This window comes from Scyliorhinus torazame, chromosome 1 (genome assembly GCF_047496885.1).
Source record: "Scyliorhinus torazame isolate Kashiwa2021f chromosome 1, sScyTor2.1, whole genome shotgun sequence".
NCBI classification, from domain to species: domain Eukaryota; kingdom Metazoa; phylum Chordata; class Chondrichthyes; order Carcharhiniformes; family Scyliorhinidae; genus Scyliorhinus; species Scyliorhinus torazame.
In genome coordinates, this window is record NC_092707.1 from 78,124,857 (window position 1) to 78,141,271 (window position 16,415).

At 44.6% G+C, this 16,415-nt stretch overlaps 1 protein-coding gene across 2 annotated transcripts in view; it reads left to right on the forward strand.

Moving 5' to 3' along the window:
- The window catches only part of suds3 (SDS3 homolog, SIN3A corepressor complex component), an 88,490-nt gene that overhangs the window by 36,417 nt on the left and 35,658 nt on the right, over positions 1 to 16,415 (forward strand). For both annotated transcript variants that reach the window (XM_072496989.1, XM_072496981.1), the window contains exons 2-3: positions 2,476 to 2,548; positions 16,044 to 16,099. In XM_072496989.1, coding sequence (XP_072353090.1) covers positions 2,476 to 2,548; positions 16,044 to 16,099 — 129 coding nt within the window. The remainder of the gene's footprint in view (positions 1 to 2,475; positions 2,549 to 16,043; positions 16,100 to 16,415) is intronic.

The window sequence follows — 16,415 nt, forward strand, 5'->3', positions numbered from 1 at the left end:
ATTCTGCAGTAGTATCTTTAGATGATCCTTGCCTTGGGTGGAAAGGATGGTCAAGCACTTCTGTGGAATCTGAATCAGGGCAGCAGGGAAAAGCCTGGGAACTACAGACCGGTGAGCCTAACGTCTGTAGTAGGTAAGTTGCTAGAAGGTATTCTGAGAGACAGGATCTACAAGCATTTAGAGAGGCAAGGACTGATTCGGGGCAGTCAGCATGGCTTTGTGCGTGGAAAATCATGTCTCACAAATTTGATTGAGTTTTTTGAGGGAGTGACCAAGAAGGTAGATGAGGGCAGTGCAGTAGACGTTGTCTACATGGACTTTAGCAAAGCCTTTGACAAGGTACCGCATGGTAGGTTGTTGCAGAAGGTTAAAGCTCACGGGATCCAGGGTGAGGTTGCCAATTGGATTCAAAATTGGCTGGACGACAAGGCAGAGGGTGGTTGTAGAGGGTTGTTTTTCAAACTGGAGGCCTGTGACCAGTGGTGTGCCTCAGGGATCGGTGCTGGGTCCACTGTTATTTGTGATTTATATTAATGATTTGGATGAGAATTTAGGAGGCATGGTTAGTAAGTTTGCAGATGACACCAAGATTGGTGGCACAGTGGATAGTGAAGAAGGTTATCTAGGATTGCAACGGGATCTTGATCAATTAGGCCAGTGGGCCGACGAATGGCAGATGGAGTTTAATTTAGATAAATGTGAGGTGATGCATTTTGGCAGATCGAATCAGGCCAGGACCTACTCAGTTAATGGTATGGCGTTGGGGAGAGTTATAGAACAAAGAGATCTAGGAGTACAGGTTCATAGCTCCTTGAAGGTGGAGTCGCAGGTGGACAGGGTGGTGAAGAAGGCATTCGGCATGCTTGGTTTCATTGGTCAGAACATTGAATATAGGAGTTGGGACGTCTTGTTGAAGTTGTACAAGACATTGGTACGGCCACACTTGGAATACTGTGTGCAGTTCTGGTCACCCTATTATAGAAAGGATATTATTAAACTAGAAAGAGTGCAGAAAAGATTTACTAGGATGTTGCCGGGACTTGATGGTTTGAGTTATAAGGAGAGGCTGGATAGACTGGGACTTTTTTCCCTGGAGCGTAGGAGGCTTAGGGGTGATCTTATAGAGGTCTATAAAATAATGAGGGGCATAGATAAGGTAGATAGTCAACATCTTTTCCCAAAGGTAGGGGAGTCTAAAACTAGAGGGCATAGGTTTAAGGTGAGAGGGGAGAGATTCAGAAGGGCCCAGAGGGGCAATTTCTTCACTCAGAGGGTAGTGAGTGTCTGGAATGGGCTGCCAGAGGTAGTAGTAGAGGCGGGTACAATTGTGTCTTTCAAAAAGCATTTAGATGGTTACATGGGTAAGATGGGTATAGAGGGTTATGGGCCAAGTGCGGGCAACTGGGACTAGCTTAATGGTAAAAACTGGGCGGCATGGACTGGTTGGGCCGAAGGGCCTGTTTCCATGCTGTAAACTTCTATGATTCTATGAATGAGGGGTACCCTGGATGCCGAGGCTGTTGACAATGCTTTGCTTTAGCTGCAACAGATACTGGTACTTGCTACTGTTCCCTGCAATTCCATTTGGGGGTTTAAAGGGAAGATCATGGTTGATGAGCTGTGTCTAGAAGTTATCAGTACCAAGAACAAGGCTGTGCTGCCACAGTGCCCAGTCCTAGCCTGTTCTGATGATGGCCAGACCCTGTTTTCAGTTTGAACTGATCATCTGATCCACGTCTGGCAAGTAACTATTGGGACCAAATGAAGATGCATTGTTTCTCTTGGGAGAATGTTTTAAATTTACTGCTGCGATCTTGCAACATACTATTTCCAGGAATCAAAAACAAATAAATTGATCCAGCAAACCCTAAAAAAAAAAGAATCCTTCCTGTTGTTAAAACTAATTAGCAGCTGTGTGACTCAGTTCCTCCACGTTTTATGAACAAAAAGTAACATTTGTGGTCTTTTGAGCCAGGTTCCATTCTGGGATCTTCCTGTCCATTTATAACATCAACTGGGATCATAATATTTGCACTTGGGAGTTGGGAACTTTGGCATTTTTCAGGGAAGTAATTTGTTTGGACAGAGATTTTCATGGATGCATGTTTTTAAAAAAAAAAGCCAAAGGGATTTGGACATCTTGTGGTTCGTAATTCGGTCCAAAATACCATTCTCGTTGCTTTGCATTCAGATTGTGTTTGTGTGCTGTGAGTGATCTGAGAGTGTGGTAAAGGCGGATTTAATAGAGGCGTTCAAGAGGGAATTGGATCATTATCTGAAAAGGAAGAATATGCAGGGCTGCATGGAGTGGTAGTAAGTGAATTGCTCCTTCAGAGAGCCAGCATAGACACAACAGCCAAATGGCTCCTGTGCTGTAACCATATATATGATTCTAAGTGTTTGTACTGTGCGCAAGATTCTTCCATTTTATCCAAAATGATTTTAATGGCATTCTGTTTCCTTTATATATGACAGATACAGAGGATGCAAGTGAGACAGATATTGCTAATAAGCAAGATGATGAAGACTACCTGGAGGTGAAAGAGCAGTGAGTATTGTTGCCATGTGATGCAGTTGCTTGGTGCAATGCAGACCACAGAGTAAGAAATTGCTGTGTGAAAAATCCTGATTTATAGCAAATAATTTTAGTTCATGAGCCTTTTTGAATAATTTGCATGCTTTAATGAAGTTTTGCTGTCTTGATTGAACATTTCAGGGTATTGAGGGTTTTAAAACAGTGGAGATTTGAATTGACTTTGTTGCCAAGTTTCAGTTAAAGCAAATGGTACTTTCTGAAATTGTGCATTATAGACCGGAGTGTAGAAAGTCCTATTGCAGTAAATAGTTGTATTTTAGATGCTATTTACAGCAATTTGCTTCAGATTTTTGAGTTTTTTTTCTTTTTAACTTGCTGTAACAGCATGATAATAGTACTTTTACATCTGTCAATATTTGACACAATTTCACTCCTTTTTGTGTTGAGATTTTACGAAGCAAAATCTGTAATGCAAAGAACAAAGAAAAGGACAGCACAGGAACAGGCCCTTCGGCCCTCCCAAGCCTGCGTCGACAATGCTGCCCATCTAACCCAAAAGCAGTTACACTTGTGGGGCCCGTATCCCTCTATTCCCATGTATTTGTCGAGGCGCCCCTTAAACATCACTATCGTACCTGCTTCCACCACCTCCTCCGGCAGCGAGTTCCAGGCACCCACTACCCCCTGTGCAAAAAAAAACTTCCCTCGCACATCTCCTCTAAAGTTTGCCCCTCACACCTGAAACCTATGTCCCCTAGTAATTGACTCTTCCACCCTAGGAAAAAGCTTCTGACTATCCACTCTGTCCATGCCCCTCATAATTTTGTAGACTTCTATCAGGTCACCCCTCAACCTCTATCTTTCCAGTGAGAACCAACCAAGTTTATCCAATCTTGCCTCATAGCTAATTTTCTTCATCCCAGGCAACATCCTGGTAAACCTCTTCTGAACCCTCTCCAAAGCCTCCACACCCTTCTGGTATAATTTATTGTCACAAGTAGGCTTACATTAACACTGGAATTACCTTACTGTTAAAAGCCCCTCGTCGCCACATTCCGGCGCCTGTTCGGGTACACACAGGGAATTCAGAATGTCCAAATTACCTAACAGCCTGTCTTTTGGGACTTGTGGGAGGAAACCGGAGCACCCGGAGGAAACCCGTGCAGACACTGGGAGAATGTGCAGACTTCACACAGACAGTGACTCAAGCTGGGAATTGAACCTGGGACCCTGGCGCTGTGAGGCAACAGTGCTAATCACTCTGCTACCGTGCTGCCCTGGTAGTGTGGCGACCAGAATTGAACACTATATTCCAAATGTGGCCCAACTAAGGTTCTATACAGCTGCAGCATGACTTGCCAATTTTTATACTCAATGCCCCGAATAAGGAAGGCAAGCATGCTGTATGCCTTCTTGTAGTGTTGTTTATTATTGTAAAAAAAAAAGTCACCATAGTCCCAGATGACCATAGGCTGCTTTCGCCTTTTGAGGGGGGGAGCTAACTGGTGGTGATTTCACCTTAACATGAGGACCACCACACCTCACATGAGGGACAAGGTTGAGAAGGTGGTCCTTCATGAATAACCTCAATTTTTTCAAAATGCTGACTGCTAATTATTAGCAGTCAGCTTTTTGAAAAATATCCCAAGTGAAGCCAATTCCAGCTGTGTCTCCAATCACCCCATGATTTTTGGATATTTCTTGTGACCGGCTGCCGACTTTAGTCATTAATTTCCCCCCTCCATTTCTGCACATTAGTCTACTTAATTTGGAATTTTGATGGGGTCCCATTGAATTGGTGCAATCTTGACAAAACACCGCTGTGTCATGTGAAACAACTTAAGTGCACCTACAAAATAAAGTGTTGCAGATTCGGGAGACGAGAGGTTGGGGACTGCATGACCAATTAGGCAGTTACTGCACAAGACTCTTAAATGGAATTTCTTATTTGGGGATGGCTTATTCATCAGTATGCAGAGTTTGATAAGTATTTCGAGAATGAAGAAGATCATATATCCACACTGGAATGCAATATGCATCATACTGATCAGTAGATATTCATCAAGATTGTTGTCAATGGTTGGAAGAAATATGTGCATTTTGAAAGATGTATTTCTGTTTTAACAAAGTCACTGATTTAAAAGGCTGTTCGAACTAATTATTACAGGAATATAGAAATTTGCAGCACAATAGAAGGCCATTAAGTCCATCATGTCTGGGCTGGCTGACGAGCCATCCATCCAAAACTTGCGTCCCAACATTTTGAACTTTTAAAATGTTATGAAGGTTTCTGCCTCTATCACCCTTTCAGACAGCAGCTTTCAGATCCTTGTTGTGAACTGTATATATGAAGGTTGAGTGCATACAGCTTGGGGGCTTGATTGGATGGTTATTTGAGCACATATAACGAGACCATTACTGAGCAGCTGAGTCAGGAAATATATACCTGCAAAGTTTCACTCTGAATAAATCTATTCCAAGTAAAGATTGGCTCTGGTTTCTTGTTTTCTGTATTGGAAACACTGGTTAGGCCACACCTGGAGTACTGCGTGCAGCCCAATGTAGGAAAGATGTAAATGCACAAGAGGCATGGAGGAGATGCATGAGTATGTTGCCTGCACTGAAGAATTTTAATTATGAGGAAGAATTGGATATACTAGGTTTTATTGGAGCAGAGGAGACTGAAGGGAGACTGAATTGAAGTGTATAAAATTATGAAGGGTCTAGATAGATTGGAGAGGAAATGTCTCCTTAGTTGAAGGGTCCACAATCAGGGCATAGATTTCAGGGCACGAGGTAGGTGATTTAGAGGGAAGTCCTGGAAGGGATATGAAATGGTCGCAGAGGCAGATAACCTCAATATTTAAAAAGTACTCTGAAATGCATTGGAGACATTGTAACTGCAAGGCGAAGGATGCTGAAAAGAGGGATTAGTCTGGATGGCTCCTTGAGGACCAGAGTGAACACGATGGGCTGAATGGCCACCTTCCAAACTAAATTTCTCTGATAATTAGTTCTAACAGCCTTTCAGCGCAGTGATCTTTTCAATGTAGATAAACATCTTTGAAATTACATGTATTGTTTCAAATCACCAACAAAAATGATCCTGATTGGAGATTTAGAGATTACAATAATGCAGGTTACATTCCACAGTGGTTCCTCATTCTCCAAATACTATTTGATCACCACATACCCATGAATGGATAGTCAGTCAAATAAAACACTCCATGTCAGAGTTTTGTACATAATTGCCTAATTGGTCATGTATGATGCACGTGTGACCAGAAACCAGAAATGTGGTCACTCTAAAACTGCCTAGAGTATAGGCGGAGGAGGAATAGGTAAAGTGTAGAAAAAGCAGAGGGTCTGCTGCCCAGTGTTTTGCCACTGACCACCATTGGCGTGTCTCTCCTCTTGACCTGTTGTGTTTTCATCCACTCGTTTGTGTTTATTTTCTGTTGGAGAATGGCATCGCTATTGAGGTAGAGGTGCAAATTCTTTGGATTCTTTTGCCTTGTTTTGTTGGGTGCACCCAGATCTGACAGCCTCGTAGAGGGTGGTTCAATGCGCTTGAGTTTTTAGTTTGTTTTGCGCCCTGTCTCTGTTTTTTCCTTAACTTTACAACGGTTTTGTCTCCTTAACCTCCTCAATCTTCCCCTGGGTTCCTGTCCTATCTTCCTCTGTTGACTTTGTTGACGAGCAAAATTGTTATCAACTGACGGACTTTCTTTATATATTATCTGCACGCTGACATTGCCCGCCAGTAGCAGATGTTACTGCATGGAGGTGCTCATGTATGTTTTGTACGGTTTTTAAAAACACTGTGGGTACATGTGTTTTTTTCTGTTATGGCTACAGATTCTTAATAACTTCAGAATTGCCTGAGTGTCTGCCTGTTGACAACGTTCTGAAAGTTTAGGGCCATAACACATGAAATGTCTAACCTCTTGCTTTCCTAAATAGTGCTTGTTGGTAACTTTTCTCTTTGTTACCAATTACTCCTGAGGTTTTCTGAACTTGCCATTCAGTTTCAGCAAAACTGCTGATACGATACTTTTATAATTTGTTCATGGGATGTGACCTCCGGTGGCAAGGCCAGTATTTATTACTCATCTGAGATTGACCTCAAGACGGTGATGGTGAGACACTTCTTGAACCACTGTCATCTGTGTGGTATGAGTGCTCTTAGTGAGTGGGGTTCAGGACTTGACCCAGTGAGTGCTTCCAAGTCCAGTGGTTTGTGGCTTGCAGGTAGTGGGTGGTGATGTCCCCATGCATCAGCTGCCCTTGTCCTTCTAGATGGTAGAGGTCAGGGGTTTGAAAGGTGCTGTTGAATGAGGTTTGGTGAATTGCTGCAGTGCATCTTGTTATTGGTGCATGTTGCTGTCATTGTATGCCAGCAGTGGAAGGAATACATGCTTAAGGTGGTGAACAGGGTGTCAATTGAGTGGGCTGCTTTGCCCAAATGATGTTGAGCATCTTGAGTGTTGTTGGAGCTGAGCTCATCCGGGCAAGTGGAGTGTATTCCATCACACTCTTGACTTGTGCCTTGTAGATGCTCGGCAGGCTTTGGACAGTCAGAAGCTCCAATATTTAGTTGGCTGATCCAGTTAGGTTTCTGGCTTTTGGCTACACCCAGGGTTTTGGTGGGGATTCCTTAATGATTGTGCTATTGAATGTCGAAGAGAGATGATTGGATTCCTTTTTGTTGGAGATGGTCATTCCCTGGCATCCTGCAAGCAATATTCACACTGTACCCATCAGCCCAAGCTCAACTGTTGATCAGGTCTTCCTGCATGCAGGTACGGACTACTTTGACAAGTAGTCAGACAAGTTACGAATGGTGTTAAACATTGTGAAATCATCAGTTAACATCCTCACTTCTGACCTTATGATGGAGGGAAGATCATTGATGGAACAGCTGGAGATGGTTGGGACACTGCCATGAAGAACTCTAGCAGTGATGTCCTGGGTTGAGATGATTGACCTTGAATGACCACAACCCTCTTTCTTTGTGCTAGATATCACTCCAGCCAGTGAAGAGTTTTCACCTTTATTCCCATTGATTTCAGTTTTGCTAGAGCCCTCTGCTACACTCTGACAAATCCTGCCTTGATATCAAAGGACCTTATCTTACCTCATCTCTGGAAATCGTCTGTTTGTAAAAAAATCCATAGTTGGACCAAGGCTGTAATGAGGTTTAGTAGCATTGAGTGGTCAAGGTGGAATACAAACTGAGCATTGGTGAGCCGGTTATTGTTAACTAAATACCTCGGAATGCTGTTAATAACACCTTCCGATATAATGTTGATGATTGAGGCCGGAATGGATTTGCCCTGTTTTTTGTGGACTGGACAAACTTGGGCAATTTTTATTGTATTTTCATATAGATGCTCATGTTGTAACTGTACTGGAACAATTTGGCTCAGGGTATGGCTGGTTCTGGAGCACTTATCTTCAGCAATATAGTCTGAGCCCTTTATTTTTCAGACATTTCTTGATAGCACCTGGGAATGAGTTGCATTGACTGAAGAATGACATTTGTGATGCTGAGGACCTTGGGAAAGGCTGAATTGGATCCTCTTGATGAAGGTTATCACATATGCTTCAGCCTGGTCTTTTGCACTCACATGCTGGACTCTACCACATTCAGGGTGAGAATGTTCGTTGAGCCAGCTCCTCCCGTTGGTTGTTTTCCTTGTCAACGGCCATTCAAACTGGATGTGGAATGATTGCAGAACTTTGATCTGATTTAGTGATTGTGGGATGGCCTAGCTCTGTTTATTGTGTGATACTTCTACTATTTAGCTTGTTAGTAATCCCAGGTAGTTTCACTTGGTTTGTACCTCATTTTCAGCTATGACAGGTGCTGCTCCTGCCATGCATGCTCTTCTCCACTCTTCATTGAACCATGGTTGGTCTTTTGGCTTGATGTACTGTTAGAGTGAAGAGTTTGTTGGGCCAAGTGGTTACAGATTCTGTGGAGTACAACTCTGCTGCTTCTGATGGCTCAAAGCACCCCTGGTGGATCTGATCTGAATCTACCCATTTAGCACTATGCTTGTGTCACACAACACAAAGGAGGGTGTCTTCATTATGATGATGGGTCATCATCTCCACAGGGGCTGTGTGGTGGCCCCTCCTCCAATACGGTCATTGGTATGTGCATTTAAAAAAAAAAAAAAAAAATCATTTACAAGATTTGGGTATCGCTGTTATGCCAGTATTTACTGTCCATCCCAAGTTGGCCTTGAGAAGGTGGTGGTGAGCTGCCTTTGTGAACTGCTGCAATCCTGGAAGTGTAGGTACACCCAAAGAGTGTTAGGGAGGGAATTCCAAGATTTTGACCCAGCAACATTGAAGGAGCGATGATATATTTTCATGTCAGGATGGTGACTTGGAGGGGAACTTCCAGTTGGTGGTATTCCCAGGTATCTGCTGCTCTTTTCCTTCTAGATGGACGTGGATTGGAAGGTGCTACCAAAGGGACCTTAATGAGTTCCTTCAGTGCATCTTGTAGATGGTAAACGGTGCTACCACTGTTCGTTGTTGGTGGAAGGAGTGAATGTTCGTTGGTGGAGGGAGTGAATGTTTGTGGAAGGAGTGCCAATTAGGCGGGCTGCTTTGTCCTGGATGGTGTTGAGCTTCTTGTGTTGTTGGAGCTGCACTTACCCAGGCAGGTGGAGATTATTTCATCACGCTCCTGATTTGTGCCTTGTAGATGGTGGTAGGCTTTGGAGAGCCAGGAGCTGAGATACTCGCCTTTGATCTGCTGTTGTAGCCATAGTATTTATATGGCTATTCCAGTTCAGTTTCTGGTCAGTGGTAATCTCCAGGATGTTGGTAATGCCATTGAATGTGAAGGGCCAATTGTTAGATCCTCTCTTGCTGGAGACAGTCATTGCCTGGCACTAGTGTGGCATGAATGTTGCTTGCCAATTGTCAACCCAAGCCTGGGTATTGTCCAGGTCTTGCTGTATTCGGACATGAACTGCTTCAGTGTCTGAGGAGTCATGAATGGTGCTGAACATTGTGCCGTCATCAGCAAACCTCACCACTTCTGACCTTATGATAGAAGTATGTTCATGGATGAAGCACCTGAAGATTTTGGGCCAAGGGCACTCTCCTGAGGAACTCCTACAGTATTGTCCTGGAGGAGCTGAAATGATTGACCTACAGCCAGCACAACTATCTTCCTTTGTGCCAGATATGACTCCAACCAGTGGAATGTTTTCCTCCTGATTTCCATTGACTCCAGTTTTGCTGGGGTCCCTTGATGCCGTATTCAGTCAAAGGCTGCCTTGATGTCAATGACAATCAGGCTCTCCTCGCCTTCGGAATTCGGCCCTTTTACCATATTTGAACCAAGACTGTCATGTGGTCAAGAGCTGAGTGACCCTGGCGGAATACAAACTAATGGATAGATTGGTGAGGCCAAGGTCAAGTAGGCTTTTCCCTTGTGTTGCTTCTCATCACCTGTTGCAGGCCCATTCTTGTAGCTGTGTCCTTTAGTGCTCTGCAAGCTCCCAGTCAGTAATGGTGTTCCTGAGTTACACTTGGTGATGAACATTGAAGTCCCCATACACTACCATAACTGCACCCTTCCAATTGGTGTTCAGCATGGAGAAACATTGATTCAACGATTGACAGAGATGGTAGTCAGCCGGTTTCCTTGCACATTTTTGACCTGATGCCAGAAGATTTCTTTGGACTCCGAGTCAATGTTGAGAACTCCCACAACCACTTCCTCCTGACTGTATCTTCCGTTACCAGCACATCTGGTGGTGGGACATCACAACAAAACAAAGAAAAGTACAGCACAGGAAGAGGCCCTTCGGCCCTCTAAGCCCGTGCCGACCATGCTGCCCTACTAAACTACAATCTTCTACACTTCCTAGATCCGTATCCCTCTATTCCCATCCTATTCATGTATTTGTCAAGATGCCCCTTAAATGTCACTATCGTCCCTGCTTCCTCCACCACCTCCGGTGGGAAGTTCCAGGCACCCACTACCCTCTGTGTAAAAGACTTGCTTCGTACATCTACTCTAAACCTTGCCCCTCGCACCTTAAACCTATGCCCCCCCAGTAATTGACCCCTCTACCCTGGGGAAAAGCCTCTGACTATCCACTCTGTCTATGCCCCTCATAATTTTGTAGACCTCTATCAGGTCGCCCCTCAACCTCCGTCGTTCCAGTGAGAACAAACCGAGTTTATTCAACCGCTCCTCATAGCTAATGTCCTCCATACCAGCAAACATTCTGGTAAATCTCTTCTGCACCCTCTCTAAAGCCTCCACATCCTTCTGATAGTGTGGCGACCAGAATTGAACACTATACTCCAAGTGTGGCCTAACTAAGGTTCTATACAGCTGCAACATGACTTGCCAATTCTTATACTCAGTGCCCTGGCCAATGAAGGCCAGCATGCCGTTTGCCTTCTTGACTACCTTCTCCACCTGTGTTGCCCCTTTCAGTGACCTGTGGACCTGTACACCTAGATCTCTCTGACTTTCAATACTCTTGAGGGTTCTACCATTCACTGTATATTCCCTACCTGCATTAGACCTACCAAAATGCATTACCTCACATTTGTCCGGATTAAACTCCATCTGCCATCTCTCTGCCCAAGTCTCCAAACAATCTAAATCCTGCTGTATCCTCTGACAGTCCTCATCGCTAGCCGCAATTCCACCAACCTTTGTGTCGTCTGCAAACATTCTAATCAGACCAGTTACATTTTCCTCGAATTCATTTATATATACTACAAACAGCAAAGGTCCCAGCACTGATCCCTGCGGAACACCACTAGTCACAGCCCTCCAATTAGAAAAGCATCCTTCCATTGCTACTCTCTGCCTTCTATGACCTAGCCAGTTCTGTATCCACCTTGCCAGCTCACCCCTGATCCCGTGTGACTTCACCTTTTATACTAGTCTACCATGACCTTGTCAAAGGCCTTACTGAAGTCCATATAGACAACATCCACTGCCTGACCTGCGTCAATCATCTTTGTGACCTCCTCGGAAAAACTCTATCAAGTTAGTGAGACACGACCTTCCCTTCACAAAACCATGCTGCCTCTCACTAATACGTCCATTTGCTTCCAAATGGGAGTAAATCCTGTCTCGAAGAATTCTCTCCAGTAATTTCCCTACCACTGACGTAAGGCTCACCGGCCTGTAGTTCCCTGGATTATCCTTGCTACCCTTCTTAAACAGAGGAACAACATTGGCTATTCTCCAGTCCTCCGGGACATCACCTGAAGACAGTGAGGATCCAAAGATTTCTGTCAAGGCCTCAGCAATTTCCTCTCTAGCCTCCTTCAGTATTCTGGGGTAGATCCCATCAGGCTCTGCGGACCTATCTACCGTAATATTTTTCAAGACGCCCAACTCCTCGTCTTTTTGGATCTCAATGTGACCCAGGCTATCTACACACCCTTCTCCAGACTCAACATCCACCAATTCCTTCTCTTTGGTGAATACTGATGCAAAGTATTCATTTAGTATCTCGCCCATTTCCTCTGGCTCCACACGTAGATTCCCTTGCCTATCCTTCAGTGGGCCAACCCTTTCCCTGGCTACCCTCTTGCTTTTTATGTACGTGTAAAAAGCCTTGGGATTTTCCTTAACCCTATTTGCCAGTGACTTTTCGTGACCCCTTCTAGCCCTCCTGACTCCTTGCTTAAGTTCCTTCCTACTTTCCTTATATTCCACACAGGCTTCGTCTGTTCCCAGCCTTTTAGACCTGACAAATGCCTGCTTTTTCTTTTTGACGAGGCCTACAATATCTCTCGTTATCCAAGGTTCCCGAAAATTGCCGTATTTATCCTCCTTAAAAAATGAAATGAAATGAAAATTGCTTATTGTCACAAGTAGGCTTCAAATGAAGTTACTGTGAAAAGCCCCTAGTCGCCACATTCCGGCGCCTGTTCGGGGAGGCTGGTACGGGAATTGAACCGTGCTGCTGGCCTGCCTTGGTCTGCTTTCAAAGCCAGCGATTTAGCCCTGTGCTAAACAGCCCTCCTTCCTTACAGGAACATGCCGGTCCTGAATTCCTTTCAACTGACACTTGAAAGCCTCCCACATGTTAGATGTTGATTTTCCCTCAAACATCCTCCCCCAATCTAGTATCTTCAGTTCCCGCCTAATATTGTCATAATTAGCCTTCCCCCAATTTTGCACAGTCACCCTAAGGCCACTCTTATCCTTGTCCACCCGCACTTTAAAACTTACTGAATTGCGGTCACTGTTCCCAAAATGCTCCCCTACTGAAACTTCTACCACCTGGCCGGGCTCATTCCCCAATACCAGGTCCAGTACAGCCCCTTCCCTAGTTGGACTGTCTACATATTGTTTTAAGAAGCCCTCCTGGATGCTCCTTACAAACTCTGCCCCGTCGAAGCCCCTGGCACTAAGTGAGTTCCAGTCAATATTGGGGCAGTTGAAGTCTCCCATCGCCACAACCGTGTTGTTTTTAGTCTTTTCCAAAATCTGTCTACCTATCTGCTTCTCTATCTCCCGTTGGCTGTTGGGAGGCCTGTAGTAAACCCCCAACATTGTGTGACTGCACCCTTCTTATTCCTGATCTCTGCCCATATAGCCTCACTGCCCTCTGAGGTGTCCTCCCGTAGTACAGCTGTGATATTCTCCCCAACCAGTAGCGCAACTCCGCCACCCCTTTTACATCCCCCTCTATCCCGCCTGAAACATCTAAATCCTGGAACGTTTAGCTGCCAATCCTGCCCTTCCCTCAACCAGGTCTCTGTAATGGCAACAACATCATAGTTCCAAGTACTAATCCAAGCTCTAAGTTCATCTGCCTTACCCGTAATACTTCTTGCATTAAAACATATGCACTTCAGGCCACCAGACCCGCTGTGTTCAGCAACTTCTCCCTGTCTGCTCTGCCTCAGAGCCACACTGTCCCTATTCCCTAGTTCTCCCTCAATGCTCTCACCTTCTGACCTATTGCTCCCGTACCCACCCCCCTGCCATACTAGTTTAAACCTTCCCGTGTGACACTAGCAAACCTCGCGGCCAGGATATTTATGCCTCTCCAGTTTAGATGCAACCCGTCCTTATATAGGTCACACCTGCCCTGGAAGAGCGCCCAGTGGTCCAGATAACGGAAACCCTCCCTCCTACACCAGCTGTTTAGCCACGTGTTTAGATGCTCTATCTTCCTATTTCTAGCCTCACTGGCACGTGGCACATGGCGTAATCCCGTGATTACAACTCTAGAGGTAAAACCCTCTTTTAACTTTCTGCCTAGCTCCCTAAACTCATGCTGCAGGACCTCATGCCCCTACCTGCCTATGTCGTTAGTACCAATATGTACAACGACCTCTGCCTGTTTGCCCTCCCCCTTCGGGATGCCCTCTACCCGTTCGGAGACATCCTGGACCCTGGCACCAGGGAGGCAACATACCATCCTGGAGTCTCTTTCACGTCCACAGAAGGGCCTATCTGTGCCCCTGACTATTGAGTCCCCTATTACTATTGCTCTTCTGCGCTTTGACCCTCCCTTCTGAACATCAGAGCCAGCCGTAGTGCCACTGCACTGGCTGCTGCTGTTTTCCCCTGATAGGCTATCCCCCCCGACAGTATCCAAAGGGGTATACCTGTTCGAGAGGGGGACAACCACAGGGGATTCCTGCACTGACTGCCTGCCCTTTCTGGTGGTCACCCATTTCTCTGCCTGCACCTTGTGTGAGACCACATTTATATAACTGCTATCTATGACGCTTTCCGCCACCTGCATGCTCCTAAGTGCATCCAACTGCTGCTCCAACCGAACCATGCGGTCTGTGAGGAGCTCCAGTTGGGTGCACTTTCTGCAGATGAAGCCATCCAGGACGCTGGAAGCCTCCCGGACCTGCCACATCTCACAGTCAGTGCACTGCACCCCTCTAACTGACATTGCGTCAATTAATTAGTAAATTAAAGTTAAAAGTTTTTTTTAAAAAAGTTACTGTTAACTATATGTTTCCGAGCACTAGATTTCCACTATAAATGTGAAAGCTAAATATAGTAATCTCCGATCTCTGGCTTAGATACCCCTCTAAATTATAATTAAGTAATTATGTTTAATTAGTTTACCAATGCTTAATTTTTTTAATTTAGTGTAGATTCCCAACCAGCCAATCAGGTCACAGCTTTTCTGTGATGTCACTTCAGTTTCCCCCCCCCCACACAATTTGTAAAGGTAATAAAAGTAAAAATGAGTAAAAATCACTTACTTACCTTCTGAGGGTTTCAGATGCTCTCAGGTTCTCTCCCTGCTGATTAAAAGTTACAGGCCAGAAGAAAGAGAGAGAACAAAACAGTAGGGAATAAGCACCTTCTCCCACTCTGCACCGAATTACCTCACTGCACCAAATTACCAAGTTTCAAATTCCCGCTCTGGATGTGTCTCACTCACTCAGACTGTGTCTCTTTGACCTGCACAACGTATTTAGAGATTGTGAGGGAGCTAGGGCAGTGGCTGTAAGGTATGATTGGTGTGAACAACTATGTCAGTCTGTTGCTTGACTAGACTGTAAGACAGTTCTCCCAATTGGGGCACAAAGTCAGCAGATGTTAGTGAGGGGAATTTTGATGGTGTGCTTTTGTTCTGTTTAGTGCCCAGGTTAATGTTGGGTGGTTGCTTTATTTTCATATTTGACTTTCCATAGCAGCTTTTGGTGCAACTGAATGGCTTGATGGGCCATTTCAGAGGCCAGTTAAGACTAAACTACATTGCTGAATGTCTGAAGCCACGTGTTGATAAGGCCACATAAGGACAGCAGGTTTCCTTCCCTCAAGAACACCTGTGAACCATTTGGGTTTTTAGTTCCATGGTCACCATTACTGAGATCTGGAAAAAAAAAATTCCAGGGTTATTTAATTAATTGAATTGAATTTAAATTCTCCCAGCTTCTATGGTGGTAATTAAAATCACCTCCAGTGCATTACTGCAGGCCTCTGGGATAGTCATCCGGCAACACTATGACTCTGCTTCTGCAAGTGTGCAAGAGTACCATAGTCTATGATTGTGTCACTGTACGAGTAACCCAGTGGCCTGCAATGACCCAGAGAATGTGATTTAAGTTCCATCATGGCATTTTAATTCCATTTTAAAAATCTGGAAATAAAAGTGACCATGGAGTTGCTGGATTATCTTTTTTTTAAAAAAATTTAACAGGTGACTGCAGTCCTGCACCAATGTGGCTGACCATGAATTACCTCTGAAGTTGGCTTGCCAGCTGCTTCTTAGTTTCTATCGAACAAGATAGCCATGAATGCCAGCCTTGCCAGCATCACTTGGACATCAAGGGTGAATGGGAAAATAAATACTTTTGAGGTTTGAACATTAGCTACATTGATTTGTAAAGGAATGTGCTTACCGAATACCCAGTAATGTTAAGCCTTAAATTAGAACAGGTTGAGGTACTGTGTTTTTGTACAGTGCACAAATTTGGCTTTCATTGTAACTAAATTCCGTCTTTTTGATCTTATTCATAGGATGTACCAGGAAAAATTAACATCACTTAAAAGGCAGCTACAGCAGTTGCAGGAAGGTGAGTACCTTTTTTCTGGTACTTTGGCAAATGGAGTGCATGCACTGGGTAGTTGTGGATTATGGAAAATAAGCCATTTGGTGACCAGGAACTTTGAAAGCCGGTTAGGTCAGTAGGTTTGATAGCTGGTTCATGATGGTATGGTGACATAGTGGTTAACACTGTTGCTTTACAGCGCCAGGGACATGGGGTCAACTCAGTTTCCACTCTTTCTACCCCCCCCCCCCCCCCCCCCCCCCCCTCGAGGTGACTTGATTGAAATATAATAATAATCTTTAGTAGTGTTACAAGTAGAATTACATTACCACTACAATTA